The sequence below is a fragment of the Triticum aestivum genome, chromosome 3A (genome assembly GCF_018294505.1).
Source record: "Triticum aestivum cultivar Chinese Spring chromosome 3A, IWGSC CS RefSeq v2.1, whole genome shotgun sequence".
In the NCBI taxonomy this organism is placed as follows: Eukaryota; Viridiplantae; Streptophyta; class Magnoliopsida; order Poales; family Poaceae; genus Triticum; species Triticum aestivum.
The window spans coordinates 585,315,802-585,340,110 of NC_057800.1; the positions used below are offsets into that span (position 1 = coordinate 585,315,802).

The 24,309-nt window shown below is 40.8% G+C and overlaps 1 protein-coding gene across 6 annotated transcripts; it reads right to left on the reverse strand.

Moving 5' to 3' along the window:
- Positions 1-1,194: 1,194 nt before the first annotated feature.
- Positions 1,195-7,367, reverse strand: LOC123062391 (type I inositol polyphosphate 5-phosphatase 10). 6 transcript variants are annotated; one of them, XM_044485879.1, is made up of 12 exons: positions 6,864-7,366; positions 6,544-6,661; positions 6,386-6,461; positions 5,796-5,858; positions 5,628-5,700; positions 5,436-5,540; positions 4,444-5,062; positions 4,180-4,373; positions 3,822-3,930; positions 3,442-3,590; positions 2,555-2,763; positions 1,195-1,573 (listed from the first exon to the last, which is right to left on the reverse strand). In XM_044485879.1, the coding sequence occupies exons 2-12, from the start codon at positions 6,571-6,573 to the stop codon at positions 1,455-1,457; spliced, it is 1,746 nt and encodes a 581-aa protein (XP_044341814.1). In that variant the 5' UTR covers positions 6,574-6,661; positions 6,864-7,366; the 3' UTR covers positions 1,195-1,454. The 6 variants fall into 6 exon arrangements, with proteins under 6 accessions (XP_044341814.1, XP_044341815.1, XP_044341812.1 ...); XM_044485880.1 differs by having other exon boundaries at positions 2,561-2,763; positions 6,749-7,366; XM_044485877.1 differs by having other exon boundaries at positions 6,749-7,366.
- Between the last annotated feature and the right edge of the window lie 16,942 nt (positions 7,368-24,309).

The window sequence follows — 24,309 nt, forward strand, 5'->3', positions numbered from 1 at the left end:
TGCCTCTGCTGGACATTCCTAGTTTTACTATTCTCAAGGTGCATGGTGGGAGACCAAATTATAGGTTTGATAGTCCAGCTATAAAGAGTGTCTATCGTGAGTAGCTTGATCACGTTGTACAGAGTGCTCAAACATTTGAATGTTTTGCATCCTACTTTTTAGTTGATCTTGGATGGTTCTCTATGTGAGGAATTAGAGCTTGTTAGTTTCATAACAAGCTCAAGATCATAAAAATTAGAGTTTGCATGAGAAAGTAGTGTCGTTTTCCATGACGTCTGTTCTAGGTGTTCCAGGGCCTTCGGGGCAGATTTGTTTATTGGGGGCTTCTTTGGGCATGCTATAGGAAATACTTCTGTGCTAGTTAGTAGCCTCTAGAGCAGCCCAAAATTATCATGGAAAGCGTTTTGATTTTCGGCCTCCAGATCCTCTGTATTGTTCGAAGACTCCGGGTTAGGCGAAGAACGGAAGAAGCAACCAACATGCATAAATAAGTGGGACCTATATATAGCCCTCCTTCCCCGAGGGGAAAGGAAACAACTGGATGTCGGTTTTTGCTGCATATCGTTTGACATCCAAGTTCATCCCCACAATCCCGATTTCCCATCTAAGTGAGGGCAAGTAACCATGGATCTATGAATAATTTATTTACCTTCTCCATTGTTTCCCCCCTCTATAATCCATCAATTGCATGAGATGCATAGGGTGAGAATCGATGGGGTCAGATTTGATCATAAGTTGCTTTCGTTGGATGGAGCGATTTGAGCTCCACCAAGCGACCGGTTTGGTAAGAGCCTTAAAGCTTGTTACTCTTAGAGGCCTCCACCTTCTAAATGGTTTGGTCATATTGGTTCTGTGATCTCTTCACAAAGCTTGTGAAAGAGGTCGGGTTATCTGTGAAGTGATTGTGGAATTTTCTGTCTCCGAAGTGGAGGAAAATAGTATCCATAGTGGATCAAGGGGCAATCCAGAGAGAGAGAGAGAGAGGGGCGGGGGGAGCCCCCCTCAACGGAGAGTAGAATAAAGGTGGTATTTGAATTCGAGGAAATACATTGGTTGTCTCTTATTCCCTTTATATTCCGCAATTCACACTTGCTATCATTGATATTCGGCAAGTCACACTCGCTACTGGTTCGGTAATAAGAGTTAGGATCACTGGGGCGATGTGGACAGTGGTACGAAGAGACATGAAGAATGTGTAGCTCTACCAAGTGAACATGTCAAACCATTCAATTGACACATAACCAGGTCACATGCCATATTAAGAGTGTTAGGGTCAACGAGGCGAAGTAGATGGCGGCGGGGAGTGATGAAGGACACATACCCAATCTAGTTGTCACCATATGAGATCTGACCATTTTGATCTCGATCTACATCATGGGGAGAATGGATCTGAGAGGATGTCATCGGGTCATCGCGCATCCATCTTACAAGTTATCTTCAACATGGGCCCAAGGTCATGCCTCAGCAGGAACATCATGGTTGCTCAGATAACAGCATCGCCGCCACCATGGTGTGGAACTCTGATCTGGAGGTGTTGGAGAGGCACACGACGAATCCCAGTGTGCCGGTTCTTCTGCAGATGAAGAATGATCTCATGGTCAAGTTTAAGAAGAGGGGGGAAGTAATGGTGTAGCATGCTCCAGCTTCATACTAGTATATGGGTAATACATTATGAATCCATCCACCTATGTGCATCTCTATTACCTAACTCTATCTGTCTTTTGAATCAGAGTACACAGTTGCAAGACACACAATGCTACGAAATCGGTAGAAAGGAGGAAAGAACATCATGTGCATTTCAAAATGCTCGTGGCTTGTTTAAAAAATTGCCGCGAAAAAAAGATTGTTGCTTCATCCTGTCATAGACTCATAGTACAATTATACTTACAACTGGAAAAATTACAGACCAAAGAATATTGGCTGGTTTAATCCTATCAGGTATATAACCAAATCACTTCCTTTAAAAGGAGACCTGTCTTTTTTTTTTCTTTTGGACTGCGTTGGAAAAATTGGAATGAAAACTAGACATTATCCTTCCACTTCCAGAGTCTGTTGCCCTGTTTGAAACAGGAGCATCAGGCCGGTTTTTAACCGTCGTCCAAATAGAATCTATGCACGATTCTTGACAACGTGATGCATATACGTTTTTCTTTGTAGAACTGGCATGCACATTATTGTGTTATTTTGTGGAAGCTCACGCTCCATGATGTGCCTGCAAAATGGAAGCAGGGACATACTTCAGTCTTCTGTATGAGTCCAGGGCTAGAGTGCGTGTAGGGTATGACCGTTTTCACGTTTAATTATGGGTTGAAAATATACTTAAGCTCGACTCTTAAGATCTATGTATCTTATGAGAAAATGCAATAGAATTTTTGTAGTTAAACAACAATGCATCATGTTTATTTGATTCCATTGTTGTTACCTAACCGGAAACCAAAATGGGATATCGTCACTTTGTATTGGCCTTGACATACGCACCTGTTTAGTTACTATGCCAAAATTTGGGATATGAAAGATTTAGAAAATGACCACTGCATGTGAAGAAGTGCAGTACCTTTACCCTTATTCTTGTCCGTTGGTAAAAGTTCTTCAGCACCGATTTTCATGTCAGCATTAGATGAACACCTCTTTGTCTTTCTGTTTAGTGCCTCAACCTCGACAATGAAGGTTCCACAGACAGGACGATGATCTGAAAATCGGGACTCTCCACGGTAGTAGGACAACTGTGAAGTGCCGTCTCCTTGCCACAATATTCTATCACACCTGAACAAGTTCAATTACTTAAGACGTATGCAACGGAATGCATCGAGCACCGAATGGTTCACAAGCATAATATCACAAGCTTATTGTATATCAGAACTACTGTGTGCGGCATTTATTTTACTTATTTACTTTTGCATGGAAGTACTTAGAGAGCTATTGCCACTTGCAGTGAACGCCAATGGTAATGTTAGACTGCATGCTAGGGCCTCTTTGGTTCGATCTCAAAGAGTTTTTCTAGGATTCTACTCCTTCGGAATTTTTCTTAAGTGGGGTCTTTGATTCGTGGGATTGCAACCAATAGGACTTTTGGACTTCTTTTTTTTTGGTGGGTTCTTTGTGGCTTCCCAGTAGAAGTGTGGAACAATAGCCACTTGTCGAGCCGTTTAGGATATATTGTACATTTGACTCTTGTCAATTGGCATGCTTAACGAAAAGACATGCAAAGCTTTTGTGCACGCTCCCTAAAAAACCTCTTGGGAAGATTTCTATGTTGTCCTTATGGTGTACCGAACAGCCGCTCAATCTTTTAGGATTTAAGATGGCATGAAAATAAAAAAAGGCCTTAAGTTTGTGCCTACAGCAACAGCTGAATGGAATATTATGACATTACACTTTCTCTATTTCCCAGACAGGGCTTCCTTGTCATGGAACTACTTAAAATTGTTCATAGTTACATACCATGCTGGCGTTCTCCTCTTTTTGTTTGATGTTGCAGTCTCACCAGCATACGCATCCGAGTTAGAGGAGTACTTGTATGTGGGAGCAAAATATATCTTCCCCTCATTCCATCCCCTGAACACTCGTCCAGCATCTCGTTCAATTTTTAGCTGAAGAATGAACATACTGAATATCAGGGAAGGGAAAATTTGCAGAAGTGGACAACTATGGTTTGGGCGCAATAAGGGAATCATTTGAAAGATTTGATATCACCTTTTCGGATTTCTTTAGTAGTACCAAATTTTTAGCAAACAGATAATAAATGCATTTGTTTGCCGTCTTTCAGTGAGTAGTTCAAATTTTGATTCATAACTAGATTGATTCAACTGATACAAAGTTACCTGATCCTTTTCGAAAAGGGCATCCCAATTATTTTCCGTCAAAAGCCTTTTCGTATCTTCATAGCTCAGTGCAATACGGTAGTTCAAATCCCCAAACCATATTACCTTACTGAGATAAACAGTGCATTAATTAGTTACAGAATATTAAACTGACAAGGAACAGATGTACAATCATATACTCCCTCCGTTCCTATATATTTGTCTTTTTAGAGATTTCAACAAGTGACTACATACGGAGCAAAATGAGTGAATCTACACTCTAAAATGTGTCTATATACATCCGTATGTGGTAGTCCATTTGAAATCTATAAAAAGACATATATTTAGGAACGGAGGGAGTATATCACCAGATTCTTACTCATGCTCAAGAATTTTCTCAGGAATTCTTCGCCCAATTCTCCTGCAAAGCCTCGAAAACAGTGTGAGCCGCATTATCTCTAGAACATCAGAGTTTCTTCTGAATTCGTCCCCTTCTTTCTGACCTGAAGCCAAATGGCTGCAGATGAAACAAAAGCTTGTCTGGTGCACTGTCATGCTTACTGATATACATCCCTGCAGTAGAAGTGTATTCAGGATACGGACAATTAGTTACAGCAATGCTTCAATCTGATTTAGTCCTGACCTTGTTTCCAAGACAGCCAAGAATTCCTCGCCCTATGCAAGACGTTCTTAGATGGCCGATGTGTTGCACTAGTTCTTTCTTTACCCACACAGTGACAAAAATACCAACCATTTGTTTGCATACTATGAGGTTATATTTTAGCTTATCCCTTGCGGTGGGAGCGGAAGTTACTTCACTTAGCACAGAGCCGCAAGAATCCCTCGTGTTCTCTTTCTCTTCCTCTCCCGAGGAATCAGTCTCGTCAGCATGTTTTTTCGGGCGCCGAAAGCAAGCATCCCTGTACGATGATTTGATCATTTCTGCTGGGCAGTTGCAGGCCTTAAGCCGTTTTCTCTGCATTGGCATGAAAGGTTTTCTAATGGCTTTGAGGGAAGATTTCTGGAAGATTGCGGAACCACTTGCTGTTTTTGTTAATTCAGAGAATGAAGTGTCGAGGCTTGAAGAAGCTCGAGATGAAGTAGAATCGACAGATGGAGATGTCGGACGCTGAAAGACATTGGTATCATTATGAGCTGGCCGGTTTAGTGCTTGGTTTATAAGAACAAGCCACCTTGCAGCTGGTTCATTGTCTTCTATCACAAGCACATTACCAGCATTGAGAGGAACAATTTCCTGAAAACTGTTCAAAGATTAATAGATAGAATTGATGTCATGGAGATCAATGTTAAAGGAAAAGGTCCACTAAATACTCTTGAGACTTGAAAGTAAACCAGGAATCCAGGATTAATTACGCTGAATACAAATACTAAACGTGTTAATGATATTCTACTACCACACCAATCAAGGATTACTTTTAACTTTTTCAGCTGTGCATTGAATCTTGTAGATGAGAAAGTTAATATTCATGTGTTAAACATTAGGGAGGGTATATATATATATATATATATATATATATATATATATATATATATATAATAATAACACAGGCAGTGTAATTAGTAATGTCGGCAAGGAATATTTCTGTATCTATTTAAAATCAGTGCAAAACCTACCCCAACACATAAATATCTGAATGATCATGAGGTGGAACAAAATCATCCATGTTCAGTTCAGCAGTAGGTGCTTTCCCACCGACGTTCCAGGTAGAGACAAAAATTCTGTTCAATGAAAGCAGAGTGGAGAATCTAGTCTGTTGGCACAAAAGGATGGGAAAATGACAGGATATGAAATTTCCATTGTTGTACCTGATGGGCTCAGTTGTTCTATTAATAGAAGAAGGTTGGGCCAGGAAATGGCTGAGACGTATGCTCTTAACTCCTGGTTTGAATTAAAGACAGACAAGAAACAAATTGAAACTAACATTTTACATCTGTACAATCAGATAAAACACATGATTTTACATGTTAAAGTACCTGAAAGTGTTCTCAAGGGGGAAGCGGATACTGTCTTAGAAGGACTTGGTCCAAGCTCAGCTGCTGTAATATATAGGAGCATACGACACATTTAATTCCTGCTATTATGTCAAGACAAACTAAAGATTTCTGGATAATTGATTAATGGGATTAGCTACCTTATAAGAACTGTGAGGCTCATTTAATGACTGTTGCGGAGCTTCATATTAATCTCTATATAATTTAAGACTGAAACGATGCCATGTTTTTGTTCTAAAAAATGGTGTCATGTTTCGAAAATGGAATGGTAGGTGATAGTTTGGATTGCAGGTTTGTCAATCAATTTTGTCACATCATACTTTTGGGTAAAACTCGCCCCTATAAATTTGAAGTGGTTAAACTTGCCCAATTAGGGAACAATTTGGTGAAAACATTGCTTCACTAAAGTTAGTTTTCAACTGTTAAAGAAGATTTAAAGTTTTTTCAATACTGGGATATTTACTGAAGAAAGGTTTTAGACTCATGTCCCGTAACAATCTAAAACATGGGATGGAAACAACGTCCAAAGGTATTTTCATGCGTGATGGGGAAAGTGAAGGACAAAAGGCGACCTGCATTGCAGCTTGGACTGTCGGTCCTCTTTGCAGATTTCTTCTCCTTTGCACCGAAAAGTTTGGGGCGGCAACCCTGGAGTCCAAATGTAGTTTGATGAAGGCAATTGTTTTCATCTCTACAGAATGTGGTTGCGGAAACAGAATTACCATCTCACCTTCATTTTTCCCTCACCCGCGGAGGCCATCGATTGCTGAACCTAGCAAAGGCTCTTCTCCTTTCTGAATTTCAAGACCGAGCACCAAATTCGACAGTCAAATCAAATGTTAAAGAATCTGCAAGCAAATCATCGCAGTGTTCACATAAGTAACATGGAACTAATTAAATTCTTGCTACAATTGCGTTCAGGTAAGGTAACCAACCAGCCCGCTGACAGAGAATGCAGAGGCACGAGAAGATGCGGTTTCGGGCCGATCTTCCTCGGCACGATCCGACGGACCCCAAACAGGCAATGCCGCAACGTATGTATACACCCACCTTTAGTTAGCCTGGAGGGAACCTCCGGATCCTGGCGCTCCGGCGATCCCAAACCAAAGCCCTCGGCCAACCCAGCCAAGAAGCAGCGGGCAAACCCCCCGTACTACTCCTGCCAGAGCAGCCCACTTGGCGGCGGCGCGCGGGGAGCCCTGGAATCCGGCAATGCGTGGGGGGAGGAGGCCGGCGAGGGACGCAGGGCCATCGGGGGACCGCCTCTCTCCCCTCCGTCCGTGGACCTCCCTCCTTTAAACCAATGCGGGAGAGAAGCGCAGCGGAAGGAGAGAATAAACTATGGGACGGACACTGTGGCAGGCAGGCCGTGGGTGCGGTGGCCCGACGGGGAGGGGAGGAATGCCTTCGGATTGGACGATCTACATCTAGTAGTAGTAGTACTGTCCGTGCTGCTGCATGCGGCGGCGGGTTGACCGGAGCGGCGAGTTAGAGGCGCGCACGTGAGGCGACTGGATGCGTCCGGAGCGGGGGAGACGGGGGGTGGTGGGGAGAAAGTGGGGGAGGAGTCGGAGGACACACCGTGTCAGCGGCGGGGTTGCTTTTCCTTGGATTTGGATTGGATTGGACGTGGGTGCTGCATCGACGTGAGACCCCATGATTCCGTTCCGGAGCCGACAGCGAAGGGACAGACGTCGACCCGCTCGCCTTTACATGATCCCGGAATCAGTCGGGCGAGAAGGATATAATTCAGGCGAAAATGTACTCCCTCGATTCCCATGCTTAGGTTTATTGTTGTTGAGTTTTTCCGTTAATCGCATGGTGTGACAAAGAAAATCTACAGTATATCTATACCTATATATATATATATATATATATATATATATATATATATATATATATACCCAGTAATAAAGCAAAGTGCGTTTCTCTAATTTTTTCATCCATTCACCACCAATTTTTTTTATATCCGAGGTGGTACTAAATTTTTATGGTCCAACTGCTAGAAAAGAAAAAAAAAGATAGTTCTGTCCTGAATTTCGTACGTCGGCCGCACGCACTAAGGCCCAGAGAAGCCACCCATTTACATCCACCCCACGCAGCTGGGAAACCTTATTTGTCGCGCTGAGCGGTATATATGGAGTTTCGCATCTGTCGCCTACCATGGGCCGGCCCATGTCCGTTTCTTTCGTTTTCTTTTTCTACTATTTTTTTCTTGTTCCCTTCCAAGTTATTTTATCCTTTTTACCATAAATTTATTTTTTATATTTTTTTTCAGAAGTTAGATTTTTACAAAAGTTCTTTAAGTCTTCCTAATTTCATTTTTTACAATTTTGAAAAATATTTGGAACTTTAAATTTCTATCTCGTACCAAAATTGTCCTATATTAAAAAAATTAGTAGGTATAGAAAACCATTGTTCTAATTTTTCTTATTGGTACCTCTAATTTTGGTACCATTTTTGAAAATGGATGAAATACCTCTGATTGTTTCATCCATTTATCACCAAAAATACTTTTTTATATCCGAGGTTGTTCTAATTTTTTGTGGTCCATCTGCTACAAAAAAAAGTTTTGTACAGAATTTCGTACGTGGGCCGCAAGCGCTAAGGCCCAGAGAATCCACGCATTTATATCCTGCCCATGCAGTTGGGAAACTTATTTGTCGCCCTCAGCGGCATATAGTGGGAATTACGCATCTGCCGCCCAACGTTGGTCCGGCCCATGTACGTTTTTACTGTGTTCTTTTTCTACTTTTGTTTTTCTTTTTTCCCCTCCAACTTATTTTTTCCTATTCCCATAAATTTACTTTTTTGTTTTTTCAGAATTTCGATTTTCGTACAAATGTTCGTTTAATCTATAGAATTTAAAATTTTGTCCCCATTTTCAAAAATATTTGGAACTTTCAATTTTTATTGTCGTTCCATATTTGTTTGAAATTCAAATAATGTTCGCATTTTTTCAAAAGAATTCCAAAATCGTTCGTGAATTTGTATTAAATTGAATTTTTTAAATAGTTGTAATTGGAAAATACTCCTTTTTATTGAAATGTTCACAAATTGAAAATAATGTTCGTGATTAAAAACAAAATTTTGAAAATGGTTTTAAATGTTCAAAACAAGTTTCCATTTGCAGAAATTGTTCATAAATTCAAAAAATGTTCATTTCTCCGCCTTAAAAATGGTTTCTATTTTCAAAAAATATTTGTGAATTTTAAAAAATCTTCATATTTCATGTTTTGTTTGTCTTTTTCCATAAATTAAAGTTTTTTAAAAAATGCTCGCATTTTTTATACAAAAATGAGGAGGTCACCACAACCTCGACAAGGAGGCGGACCTGAAGAAAAAAAGGCACGAGTTGGATAGTGGCCGCCACTCCTACCAACCCCACTACTATAAAGATCTCGTGGGCCAAACATGACCCGCGAGAACACTACAACTCTCCGCTCTGTCGCACCACTGTTGTGGAGACCGTTTTGATAGACACATCAATTATCTCTCATGTTGCTTCTCATAAAAAAATTTCTCCCGTTGCAACGCACGGGTATATATGCTAGTATAATATCAAGAAAACAAAAGTCAGTACAATGAACACACAACTAGACACAACATGACCAGCAAAAATTATAATATATTAAAAATTATAATAGCCTTCTTCTTCCTTTAATTGTATGCGATCCGACGGAGGTTCAAAATTGCACTGAACTAATAGTAAAGGAAAAAAGACACCTACAAACGCCATCAGTATGCCAAGCTTTGACAATGGCAATAGTCAATTGCCCCTTGAGACGATAAATATAAATCGTTGAAGTAAGATGTATTAAAGCATCATTTCATGTAGTAGAGGCTTACAATCCATCACTATCAGTTCAGATGGCATCTCACAAATTATTACCATATCAAATTTTTAGCACTAGACCCAAAAGTAGTCTCAAGTTCACACATTACAAGAAATTGTCTCAAGCAGTCTAGCACCTCACCAAATCTAACCCAAAAAGTATTCAACTTCCCAATAGTGTGATTCCCATGAGACCACTTGGAAACCTTGATCACAGCTCCAATACCAAGCAAATTAAACTTGTCAAAAATGGTTACTTTCCCCAACTTGACCATACTAGGGAATCTCATAACAAAATCCTTTCTACCCTGTTGCTTTGCTCTCCACCGTCAATTTCAACTAAACATTTTGTTGAACCCTTGCAGAAATTGTGTCTCATTAATCTTACCAGAAGTAACTTCAATTAAAGCCAAAGGATTGGCATGCTTGGTGTTGTTAATCTCCTTAGTGTTCTGTATAAGCAGGCACCCTAGACCTTTAGCAGCAAAACCAACATACTTAGCAACATGTTTGATCTGCTTAAGACAACCACAATCTTCAGTTAGGTGTGACTCTTGTCCACGCAGGATACAATAAACATATTTTATGCAGTCCTTGTTGATATGCCCGCCTTCCTTTCATTTGAAGCAAAACAATCTCTGTCCACCAGTACCTCCTTCACCTCCACTCTTAGGTCCAGGTTTTTTACCCTTCAATCTGATTAAGAACTTGATGGCCACCAATTATAATAAATTGGAATTTTCCACTGGTACCAACCCCACTATCACCTAGCTCCTGTCTCATCCCCCGATTTGGTCAGGGAGTCATGACCTAGAATTGGCGGTCGGCATCATATGTGCCAGAGTTCAAGCCCGGCAATCGAGAATAACCCTTGCCACTTATGACAAGAATTCTTTTGGCGTCTATCTGAAGGAAATATGCCCTAGAGGCAATAATAAAGTTATTATTTATTTCCTTATATCATGATAAATGTTTATTATTCATGCTAGAATTGTATTAACCGGAAACATAATACATGTGTGAATACATAGACAAACAGAGTGTCACTAGTATGCCTCTACTAGACTAGCTCGTTAATCAAAGATGGTTATGTTTCCTAACCATGAACAAAGAGTTGTTGTTTGATTAACGGGATCACATCATTAGGTGAATGATCTGATTGACATGACCCATTCCATTAGCTTAGCACTCGATCGTTTAGTATGTTGCTATTGCTTTCTTCATGACTCATACATGTTCCTATGACTATGAGATTATGCAACTCCCGTCTGCCGGAGGAACACTTTGTGTGCTACCAAACGTCACAACGTAACTAGGTGATTATAAAGGTGCTCTATAGGTGTCTCCAAACGTAGATGTTGGGTTGGCGTATTTCGAGATTAGGATTTGTCACTCCGATTGTCGGAGAGGTATCTCTGGGCCCTCTCGGTAATGCACATCACATAAGCCTTGCAAGCATTGCAACTAATGAGTTAGTTGTGAGATGATGTATTACGAAACGAGTAAAGAGACTTGCCGGTAACGAGATTGAACTAGGTATTGAGATACCGACGATCGAATCTCGGGCAAGTAACATACCGATGACAAAGGGAACAACGTATGTTGTTATGCGGTCTGACCGATAAAAGATCTTCGTAGAATATGTAGGAGCCAATATGAGCATCCAGGTTCCGCTATTGGTTATTGACTGGAGACATGTCTCGGTCATGTCTACATTGTTCTCGAACCCGTAGGGTCCGCACGCTTAAGGTTTCGATGACAGTTATATTATGAGTTTATGAGTTTTGATGTACCGAAGTTTGTTCGGAGTCCCGGATGTGATCACGGACATGACGAGGAGTCTCGAAATGGTTGAGACATAAAGATTGATATATTGGAAGCCTATATTTGGATATCGAAAGTGTTCTGGGTGAAATCGGGATTTTACCGGAGTACCGGGAGGTTACCGGAACCCCCCGGGAGGTATATGGGCCTTAGTGGGCTTTAGTGGAAGAGAGGAGAGGTGGCCAGGGCTGGGCCGCGCGCCCCTCCCCCCTAGTCCGAATAGGACAAGGAGAGGGGGCCGGCGCCCCCCTTCCTTCTCTCTCTCCTCTTTCCCCCCTCCCGAATCCTATTCCAACTAGGAAAGGGGGGGAATCCTACTCCCGGAGGGAGTAGGACTCCCCCTGGCACGCCCTCCCTGGCCGGCCACACCCCCCCCCCTTTGATCCTTTATATACGGAGGCAGGGGGCACCCCTAGAAACACAAGTTGATCCACGTGATCATACTCTTAGCCGTGTGCGGTGCCCCCTTCCACCATAGTCCTCGATAATATTGTAGCGGTGCTTAGGCGAAGCCCTGCGACGGTAGTACATCAAGATCGTCACCACGGCGTCGTGCTAACGGAACTCTTCCCCGACACTTTGCTGGATCGGAGTCCGGGGATCGTCATCGAGCTGAACGTGTGCTAGAACTCGGAGGTGCCATAGTTTCGGTGCTTGATCGGTCGGGCCATGAAGACGTACGTCTACATCAACCACGTTGTGCTAACGCTTCCGTTGTCGATCTACAAGGGTACATAGATCACACTCTCCCCTCTCATTGCTATGCATCACCATGATCTTGCGTGTGCGTAGGAAATTTTTTGAAATTACTACGAAACCCAACAGTGGCATCCGAGCCTAGGTTTTATATGTTGATGTTATATGCACGAGTAGAACACAAGTGAGTTGTGGGCGATATAAGTCATACTGCTTACCAGCATGTCATACTTTGGTTCGGCGGTATTGTTGGACGAAGCGGTCCGGACCGACATTACGCATACGCTTACGCGAGACCGGTTCTCCCGACGTGCTTTGCACAAAGGTGGCTAGCGGGTGACAGTTTTTCCAACTTTAGTTGAACCGAGTGTGGCTACGCTCGGTCCTTGCGAAGGTTAAAACAACACCAACTTGACAAACTATCATTGTGGTTTTGATGCGTATGTAAGATTGGTTCTTGCTTAAGCCCGTATTAGCCACGTAAAACATGCAACAACAAAGTAGAGGACGTCTAACTTGTTTTTGCAGGGCATGTTGTGATGTGATATGGTCAAGACATGATGCTAAGTTTTATTGTATGAGATGATCATGTTTTGTAACCGAGTTATCGGCAATTGGCAGGAATCATATGGTTGTCGCTTTATTGTATGCAATGCAATCGCGCTGTAATGCTTTACTTTATCACTAAGCGGTAGTGATAGTCGTGGAAGCATAAGATTGGCGAGACGACAACGATGCTACGATGGAGATCAAGGTGTCGCGCAGGTGACGATGGTGATCACGACGGTGCTTCGAAGATGGAGATCATAAGCACAACATGATGATGGCCATATCATATCACTTATATTGATTGCATGTGATGTTTATCTTTTATGCATCTTATCTTGCTTTGATTGACGGTAGCATTATAAGATGATCTCTCACTAATTATCAAGAAGTGTTCTCCCTGAGTATGCACTGTTGCGAAAGTTCTTCATGCTGAGACACCACGTGATGATCGGGTGTGATAGGCTCTACGTTCAAATACAACGGGTGCAAAACAGTTGCACACGCGGAATACTCAGGTTATACTTGACGAGCCAAGCATATACAGATATGGCCTCGGAACACGGAGACCGAAAGGTCGAGCGTGAATCATATAGTAGATATGATCAACATAGCGATGTTCACCAATGAAACTACTCCATCTCACGTGATGATCGGACATGGTTTAGTTGATTTGGATCACGTAATCACTTAGAGGATTAGAGGGATGTCTATCTAAGTGGGAGTTCTTTAAGTAATATGATTAATTGAACCTAAATTTATCATGAACTTAGTACCTGATAGTATCTTGATTATTCATGTTTGATTGTAGATAGATGGCCCGTGCTGTTGTTCCGTTGAATTTTAATGCGTTCCTTGAGAAAGCAAAGTTGAAAGATGATGGTAGCAATTACACGGACTGGGTCCGTAACTTGAGGATTATCCTCATTGCTGCACAGAAGAATTACGTCCTGGAAGCACCACTGGGTGCCAGGCCTGCTGCTGGAGCAACACCAGATGTTGATGACTACTCGATAGTTCAGTGTGCCATGCTTTACGGCTTAGAATCGGGACTTCAACGACGTTTTGAACGTCATGGAGCATATGAGATGTTCTAGGAGTTGAAGTTAATATTTCAAGCAAATGCCCGGATTGAGAGATATGAAGTCTCCAATAAGTTCTATAGTTGTAAGATGGAGGAGAACAGTTCTGTCAGTGAGCATATACTCAAAATGTCTGGGTATAATAATCACTTGATTCAATTGGGAGTTAATCTTCCAGATAATTGCATCATTGACAGAATTCTCCAATCACTGCCACCAAGCTACAAGAGCTTCGTGATGAACTATAATATGCAAGGGATGAATAAGACTATTCCCGAGCTCTTTGCAATGCTGAAAGCTGCGGAGGTAGAAATCAAGAAGGAGCATCAAGTGTTGATGGTCAACAAGACCACTAGTTTCAAGAAAAAGGGCAAAGGGAAGAAGAAGGGGAACTTCAAAAAGAACAGCAAGCAAGTTGCTTCTCAAGAGAAGAAACCCAAACCTGGACCTAAGCCTGAAACTGAGTGCTTCTACTACAAGCAGACTGGTCACTGGAAGCGGAACTACCTCAAGTATTTGGCGGATAAGAAGGATGGCAAGGTGAACAAAGGTATATGTGATATACATGTTATTGATGTGTACCTTACTAATGCTCGCAGTAGCACCTGGGTATTTGATACTGGTTCTGTTGCTAATATTTGCAACTCGAAACAGGGACTACGGATTAAGCGAAGATTGGCTAAGGACGAGGTGACAATGCGCGTGGGAAATGGTTCCAAAGTCGATGTGATCGCAGTTGGCACGCTACCTCTACATCTACCTTCGGGATTAATATTAGACCTAAATAATTGTTATTTGGTGCCAGTGTTAAGCATGAAAATTATATCTGGATCTTGTTTGATGCAAGACGGTTATTCATTTAAATCAGAGAATAATGGTTGTTCTATTTACATGAGTAATACCTTTTATGGTCATGCACCCTTAAAGAGTGGTCTATTCTTATTAAATCTCGATAGTAGTGACACACATATTCATAGTGTTGAAACCAAAAGATGCAAAGTTGATAATGATAGTGCAACTTATTTGTGGCACTGCCGTTTAGGTCATATCGGTATAAAGCGCATGAAGAAACTCCATAATGATGGGCTTTTGGAACCACTTGATTATGAATCACTTGGTATTTGCAAACCGTGCCTTATGGGTAAGATGACAAAAACACCGTTCTCCGGTACTATGAAGAGAGCAACAGATTTGTTGGAAATCATACATACAGATGTATGTGGACCGATGAATGTTGAGGCTCGTGGCGGATATCGTTATTTTCTCACCTTCACAGATGACTTAAGCAGATATGGGTATATCTACTTAATGAAACACAAGTCTGAAACATTTGAAAAGTTCAAAGAATTTCAGAGTGAAGTTGAAAATCATTGTAATAAGAAAATAAAATTCCTACGATCTGATCGTGGAGGAGAATATTTGAGTTACGAGTTTGGTGTACATTTGAAACAATGTGGAATAGTTTCGCAACTCACGCCACCCGGAACACCACAGCGTAATGGTGTGTCCGAACGTCGTAATCGTACTTTACTAGATATGGTATGATCTATGATGTCTCTTACTGATTTACCGCTATTGTTTTGGGGATACGCTCTAGAGACGGCCGCATTCACGTTAAATAGGGCACCATCAAAATCCGTTGAGACGCCGCCTTATGAACTATGGTTTGGCAAGAAACCAAAGTTGTCGTTTCTGAAAGTTTGGGGCTGCGATGCTTATGTGAAAAAGCTTCAACCTGATAAGCTCGAACCCAAATCGGAGAAATGTGTCTTCATAGGATATTCAAAAGAAACTATTGGATACACCTTCTATCACAGATCCGAAGGCAAGACTTTTGTTGCTAAATTCGGAAACTTTCTGGAGAAGGAGTTTCTCTCGAAAGAAGTGAGTGGGAGGAAAGTAGAAATTGACGAGGTAACTGTACCTACTCCCTTATTGGAAAGTAGTACATCACAGAAACCTGTTTCTGTGACACCTACACCAATTAGTGAGGAAGCTAATGATAATGATCATGAAACTTCAGAACAAGATACTACTGAACCTCGTAGATCAACCAGAGTGAGATCCACACCAGAGTGGTACGGTAACCCTGTTCTGGAAGTCATGCTACTAGATCATGATGAACCTACGAACTATGAAGAAGCGATGGTGAGCCCAGATTCCGCAAAATGGCTTGAAGCCATGAAATCTGAGATGGGATCCATGTATGAGAACAAAGTATGGACTTTGGTTAACTTGCCCACTGATCGGCAAGCAATTGAAAATAAATGGATCTTCAAGAAGAAGACTGACGCTGACGGTAATATTACTGTCTACAAATCTCAACTTGTCGCAAAAGGTTTTCGGAAAGTTCAAGGGATTGACTATGATGAGACCTTCTCACCCGTAGCGATGCTTAAGTCTGTCCGAATCATGTTAGCAATTGCCGCATTTTATGATTATGAAATTTGGCAGATGGATGTCAAAACTGCATTCCTGAATGAATTTCTGGAAGAAGAGTTGTATATGATGCAACCAGAAGGTTTTGTCGATCCAAAGGAAGCTAACAAAGTGTGCAAGCTCCAGCGATCCATATATGGACTGGTGCAAGCCTCTCGGAGTTGGAATAAACGCTTTAATAGTGTGATCAAAGCATTTGGTTTTATACAGACTTTTGGAGAAGCCTGTATTTACAAGAAAGTGAGTGGGAGCTCTGTAGCATTTCTGATATTATATGTGGATGACATATTACTAATTGGAAATGATATAGAATTTCTGGATAGCATAAAGGGATACTTGAATAATAGTTTTTCAATGAAAGACCTCGGTGAAGCTGCTTACATATTAGGCATTAAAATCTATAGAGATAGATCAAGACGCTTAATTGGACTTTCACAAAGCACATACCTTGACAAAGTTTTGAAGAAGTTCAAAATGGATCAAGCAAAGAAAGGGTTCTTGCCTGTGTTACAAGGTGTGAAGTTGAGTCAGACTCAATGCCCGACCACTGCAAAAGATAGAGAGAAAATGAAAGATGTTTCCTATGCTTCAGCCATAGGCTCTATCATGTATGCAATGCTGTGTACCAGACCTGATGTGTGCCTTGCTATAAGTCTAGCAGGGAGGTACCAAAGTAATCCAGGAGTGGATCACTGGACAGCGGTCAAGAACATCCTGAAATACCTGAAAAGGACTAAGGATATGTTTCTCATTTATGGAGGTGACAAAGAGCTAATCGTAAATTGTTACGTCGATGCAAGCTTTGACATTGATCCGGACGATTCTAAATCGCAAACCGGATACGTGTTTACATTAAATGGTGGAGCTGTCAGTTGGTGCAGTTCTAAACAAAGCGTCGTGGCGGGATCTACGTGTGAAGCAGAATACATAGCTGCTTCGAAAGCAGCAAATGAAGGAGTCTGGATGAAGGAGTTCATATCCGATCTAGGTGTCATACCTAGTGCATCGGGTCCAATGAAAATCTTTTGTGACAATATCGGTGCAATTGCCTTGGCAAAGGAATCCAGATTTCACAAAAGAACCAAGCACATCAAGAGACGCTTCAATTCCATCCGGGATCTAGTCCAGGTGGGAGACATAGAGATTTGCAAGATACATACGGATCTGAATGTAGCAGACCCATTGACTAAGCCTCTTCCACGGGCAAAACATGATCAACACCAAGGCTCCATGGGTGTTAGAATCATTACTGTGTAATCTAGATTATTGACTCTAGTGCAAGTGGGAGACTGAAGGAAATATGCCCTAGAGGCAATAATAAAGTTATTATTTATTTCCTTATATCATGATAAATGTTTATTATTCATGCTAGAATTGTATTAACCGGAAACATAATACATGTGTGAATACATAGACAAACAGAGTGTCACTAGTATGCCTCTACTAGACTAGCTCATTAATCAAAGATGGTTATGTTTCCTAACCATGAACAAAGAGTTGTTGTTTGAGTAACGGGATCACATCATTAGGTGAATGATCTGATTGACATGACCCATTCCATTAGCTTAGCACCCGATCGTTTAGTATGTTGCTATTGCTTTCTTCATGACTCATACATGTTCCTATGACTATGAGATTATGCAACTCCCGTCTGCCGGAGGAACACTTTGTGTGCTACCAAACATCACAACGTAACTGGGTGATTATAAAGGTGCTCTACAGGTGTCTCCAAACGTAGATGTTGGGTTGGCGTATTTCGAGATTAGGATTTGTCACTCCGATTGTCGGAGAGGTATCTCTGGGCCCTCTCGGTAATGCACATCACATAAGCCTTGCAAGCATTGCAACTAATGAGTTAGTTGTGAGATGATGTATTACAGAACGAGTAAAGAGACTTGCCGGTAACGAGATTGAACTAGGTATTGAGATACTGACGATCGAATCTCGGGCAAGTAACATACCGATGACAAAGGGAACAACGTATGTTGTTATGCGGTCTGACTGATAAAAGATCTTCGTAGAATATGTAGGAGCCAATATGAGCATCCAGGTTCCGCTATTGGTTATTGACCGGAGACGTGTCTCGGTCATGTCTACATTGTTCTCGAACCCGTAGGGTCCGCACGCTTATGGTTTCGATGACAGTTATATTATGAGTTTATGAGTTTTGATGTACCGAAGTTTGTTCGGAGTCCCGGATGTGATCACGGACATGACGAGGAGTCTCGAAATGGTCGAGACATAAAGATTGATATATTGGAAGCCTATATTTGGATATCGGAAGTGTTCCGGGTGAAATCGGGATTTTACCGGAGTACCGGGAGGTTACCGGAACCCCCCAGGAGGTATATGGGCCTTAGTGGGCTTTAGTGGAAGAGAGGAGAGGTGGCCAGGGCTGGGCCGCGCGCCCCTCTCCCCCTAGTCCGAATAGGACAAGGAGAGGGGGCCGGCGCCCCCCTTCCTTCTCTCTCTCCTCTTTCCCCCCTCCCGAATCCTATTCCAACTAGGAAAGGGGGGAATCCTACTCCCGGAGGGAGTAGGACTCCTCCTGGCGTGCCCTTCCTGGCCGGCCACACCCCCCTTTGATCCTTTATATACGGAGGCAGGGGGCACCCCTAGAAACACAAGTTGATCCACGTGATCATACTCTTAGCCGTGTGTGGTGCCCCCTTCCACCATAGTCCTCGATAATATTGTAGCAGTGCTTAGGCGAAGCCCTGCGACGGTAGTACATCAAGATCGTCACCACGCCGTCGTGCTGACGGAACTCTTTCTCGACACTTTGCTGGATCGGAGTCCGGGGATCGTCATTGAGCTGAACGTGTGCTAGAAATCGGAGGTGCCGTAGTTTTGGTGCTTGATCGGTCGGGCCATGAAGACGTACGACTACATCAACCACGTTGTGCTAACGCTTCCGTTGTCGATCTACAAGGGTACGTAGATCACACTCTTCCCTCTCGTTGCTATGCATCACCATGATCTTGCGTGTGCGTAGGAATTTTTTGAAACTACCACGAAACCCAACACTATCCTCCACCCACCTAGCTTAATATAGCCGCTTGTGAGCTGACCTCTTCCGTCGCACATCATCACTGCCAAAGATGGATGCTTCTCGGGGACAACTAGGGAGGTGGTACTTCTTGGGGCCCGTCGATGTTGTGATAGCATGAGTCAATCTTTATCCGCTTCTCCCAGAGGAGAGCAACAAGATAGGAGCCAACTGGGGATGAGAAGATCAGCCAGAGGAGAGAATAGGTATAGGTACATGGTCAAGAGAAGGAAGGGTGCGACAAGGGGGAGGATTGAGAGATGGAGAAAGATGAGAGGATGTAGAGGTCAAAAATACTAAGTAGTCCCAAACACCGTCCGCGGTTAACACTGACTTGCAAATGGGCCCATCAACGCCCTCCAAACCCCAAACTCACCAGAAAGCAGTATTTCACGGGATCATAGTATCCTACTAGAGGTTAACAAGTGCTTCACCGCGCCATTCTTCACCCGTGCGATTTTTTTTCTCTAGTAGGTTTGCAATGGATTGTTTGGTTTTGATTTTATCTATGTTGGCTTTGAGTTTTAATTATGTTCTGGTGGTGTTTTTTCATCTGTATACCATGTGGGGCTACTGTTGGAGATTGTATCTATTCTCATAGGAGAGTGTAGTTGCTTGGTGCATGGCGGTGGTGTCGTTACTTGTTTCGGCATCGGTGTTAACCAGTGGTGGTTTGTGTGAGTTCCTTGAAAACTCTTAGTCCACGCAAAAAACATGGAATTATTGCTACAACTCTCAAATGAGCCGACCAATGAAGTTCTCGCTTGTTGAACTGTGTTCCCGACTCCGCTCGCTCACTTAGCTTTCCCCAGCTAACTCCACTTCAAGCTTAGAAAAAATGGCTACAATACTTTTTATTTGTTTTGTTAAATATAAATATGTTCATGATTTTATTTTTGAAAATTTTAAAATATGATTTTTGTAAATTAAAAAATCATGAATTTTAAAAATATATGTGAAGTTCAAACAATGTTTGCATTTTTTATGAAATGTTTGAAATTTAAAAAATACAAAATAATCATGAATTTAAACCATGCTTGTGGATTTTTACAAATATTCATGTTCTTAAATGTTCATGAATTTTAATAAATATTCATGAATTAAAATATGAAAAAATGAAAATATGAAAGAGGAAAAAAGATTAAACTAACAGGAACAGAGAAAAGGAAAATGGGGGAAACAAAAGAATAACTAAAAACAGTAGAAATACACAAAAAATAAAAAGAAAAAACCAGACAATACCTTCTCAAAACCAAGAAAACTGGTCGACCCATTATGGTTAGGTGTGTGTTACTCTTAACCAGCGACACACAACCTTACAAGCGAGGCCCATAGTGACCTCCATAGCCCTTACGCACGAGAGGCTTAAATCTAGGATATCCATGAAATAAATGGTGAATAAATAAAACGAGAAGAAAAAACTAAAAAAACATACTGAAAGAAAGCAACAGGAAACTATTAAAGTCGGTTAATCTTTCCTATTTTCTCTTCGGGGCTCCTCAGATTGACTTCTTATTTGATTCTTAACCTTTGAAAGATTGGGGAAGGTCATTCTAAAAATAATTAGTAGAAAATAAGAAGTAAAAAATGAAACAAACTAGATAATATATTCTTAAAACTGACTGGTCCACTATGCATGTGTGTGTTGCTGTCAACGTTGTCAACCATTGACACGCACCCTTATGGGCAAGGTCCATAATGACACCATATCCTTCGAAGCACCAGGGCGCTTCAAATCTAGGGAGCTTAGTATCTCACTAGAAGGGTTGAGCGTGTTTTGTTGCACCATTGGTGTTGCTGGGTTTCTTCAAAAAAAAAATCACTCTATTTCAAAATATATTGTGTATTACTTTTTAAAAAATCAAACCTTTTATGTTCAATAAAATTAGTACAAAAATAAATAGAAATACATAATATCAAATTGATATTTTTAAATTCATCATGAAATGAATTTCCACACTTTTTTGTTTAATATTGTGGATGTTGATATGTTTGCTCTAAACTTGGTCAAAGTTGAAGAAATTGGACTTTCTACAAAACTAATACCCCTTATATTTTGGAACTGATGGAATATATAGTTTGGCGGGTGGTGGAGATTACTTTTTTTAAAAGTCAAATCTTTTAAGTTCCAATAAAATTTGAAGAGAAATATATAAAATCCATAATATCAAGTTGGTATTTTTAAATTCATCATGAAATGAATTTCCATACTTTTTGTTTAATATTGTGGATGTTGATATTTTTTGCTCTAGACTTGGTCAAAGTTGAAGAAATTTGACTTTCTAGAAAACTAATACTCCCTCCACTCCCTATACAAGGCCACTTCATACTTTTCTGTCTATCTTTGACCATTAGTTTTATCAACAAAAAGTGAGTTATATGCAAAAAAGATCATTGGATGCACATTTCAAAGAACTTTTTGATGATATATTTTCTAGCACGTATAATCCATATTTTGTTGACCAAAATTATAAGTCAAAGTTTGACACAAAAAAAATGAAGTGGCCTTGTATAAGGAAATGGAGGGAGTGCCCCTTATATTTTGGAACATATGGAATATTTAGTTTGGCGGGTGGTGGAGATTATAGAGTGTGTTTTTCTATTATAATGCGGTGATTTGGTGGGTCTTTCGTGGTGTGATTCTGAGTTATCCGCTAATCAACCTATATTTATGTGGGGAAATTTCGGTGTCAGTGGTCGCATGTACTACTATATTAGTGCTAGAATATCACATGGTGGCGCTTCGTTTTTCCAGGTGATGGGAGGGTGCGCGGGATTGCTATGTTTTTATAGGCTGGTTGCTGCTAATTAATTTGAAAAATCATTGTCCGGTGAAAATCATAAACCAAATCCAAAATTGAATACCTCAATTGAATGAAAGAGCTTTAAAAATAGGGAACATAGTGAATTAAAAGAATTGTATGTGAGAGTTTGAGAAAGTGTTGACCTGGTCAAAATCCGTTGGCCCAATTCTAAATTGAATACCTCAATTAATTTTGAGGCCTGGAAAATTAGGAAGCATAGTGTATAATATAAAAGAATTGAATGAGAGAGCTTTGAGAAAATGTTGACCCGGTCGAAATCGGATTACCTAATTCTAATTGGAGACCTCAATTGAATGTGGGCTCTTTAAATTTAGGGAGCTTAGTGTTATAGAGGATACTGGAGGCTAACATGTGCTTTGCCGCACTATTCTTTCACTCATGGGATTAATTCTTTTTTATTTAGCAAGTTAATGTGGTTGGTTGTTTCTTTTGATTTTTTATGCTTGCTTGGGTTTTAATTATGTTATGATGATATTTTTTCTTTACTATATCGTGTTGGGCTGCTGTTGGAGATGATATTTGTTTTGAGAAGAGAGTGGAGTTATTAGGTGCATGCTTGTTGAGTCCTTACACGTTAACGGTGTTACGGCCTACTGGTGCCCCACCTTGTCAGTTGCCAGCCTAATTAGGCCGGCCCGAGGCACCCTGGGTTGGTTCCACCCTAGGCCATCATGCCGACCCATGGGCCCTGTGGAAGCAAGACCCTGACTTATTGTTCAAGACAAGGAAAGCCAGAGCCATGAAGGACTTCTCTCCATCGATATAACCGACTAGGTTGTGTATAGGGGCCCCAATATCTTATATAAGACAATTGATACAACACATTATAATATTTTTGCATACCTATGCTTTGTACATTACAATTGCAATATACACGAGCAGGGGTAGGGTTTTATCTCGTAAGGAGGGCCTACACCTGAGTAAATACGTCTCATATTTTCTCTTTAACCTAATCGCCACAACGGGATACTCTACTGATGGATCTGCCAGAATTAGCTCTGACACACGTTTCGACTTTGGTGTCAGTCGGTGGTGGCTGTGTGAGTCCCTTGGGAGCTCTTATTCCATGTTTAAACCGTTAGATTGTTGTTATAGCACTCATATGGGCCGGGTCATGAACCTCTCGCTCGCTGGTTTAGTTATTTTCCGCTTGCTCCATTGCTAGCTCAAAAAATAACCACCATATTTTTTTATTTGAACAAGTTTATTCAATCAAAAGAAGTTATAGTATTTTAAAAATCTTGGATTAGAAAAACGTGAAGTACAAAACTAAATATAAAGTATTTGTGGTGTTCATGAATTTTGAGGTTTTCTATATTTAAAAATGTTCACATACTTAAAAATATTCATGCATTTTAAAATATTTATGGAATTTAAAAAATATTAGTGAATTCTAGAAAAAGTTCATAGTATTTTTAAATTAGTTTTGTTAAGTCTCAGTTGACTGACATTACGTTATGTCTCAGTTGATGCTATATTCCTTTGATTTTGCATGGATATTTGTACAGATCTTTTCTTTTCAATTTTCCTTTTTTGTTCTTATATACTATATGTCACTTAACTGAGACTTGGTTAAATCACAGTCGATTTAGAGTGTGAAAAAATATTCATGAGTTTTAATATTCACAAGTTTACCTAGCCACACCCTTTTTAAATATTCATGAGGTTTAATAAATATTCATGATTTAGCATATGAAAAAATATAGAAGAGAAGAAAAAAAGAAAGAAAAAAAAACAAAACACTCGATAATTCAACCCAGAGCCTGGGCTCAGATGAGCTCGGTGAATAGTACCGTGATTTAAAAAGGAAAAGAATTTCAAAAAAATTCATTTTTTTAGTGGTGCAAGATGCTCCTGTCGTGATCTCCGTGCAAATTTTGTGAAGTTTGGCCATTCGAGAAGCTCGTGGCAAAAAAGAAAAAAATCAGACGTGAACTTTGCGATTTTCAAAAGTTTCTAAGACATCTGAAATTTGTCTTTTTTGCCACGAGCTCCTCGAATGTCCAAACTTCACAAAATTTCGCACGAAGATCACACACAGGAGCATTTTGCATCAATTTTTTTGAAAATAAATTACACTTTTTCCCCTTTGAAATCACTACTGTTCATGCTCGGTCTCATCTGAGTCCGGACACCAAATCGCCGCTCTCCAAGACAGAAACCTCATTGAGGTTCCATGAGCATCCAAACAAACGAATTT

Excerpts from the sequence above, each read along its gene's own strand:
- LOC123062391 (XM_044485879.1), bottom strand. The coding sequence starts at position 6,573 with ATGGCCTCCGCGGGTGAGGGAAAAATGAAG. Across the intron at positions 5,859-6,385 it reads CAGTCCAAGCTGCAATGCAG|CAGCTGAGCTTGGACCAAGT; the intron begins GTCGCCTTTTGT and ends TATATATTACAG. Across the intron at positions 4,374-4,443 it reads TTGGCTGTCTTGGAAACAAG|GGATGTATATCAGTAAGCAT; the intron begins GTCAGGACTAAA and ends CTTCTACTGCAG.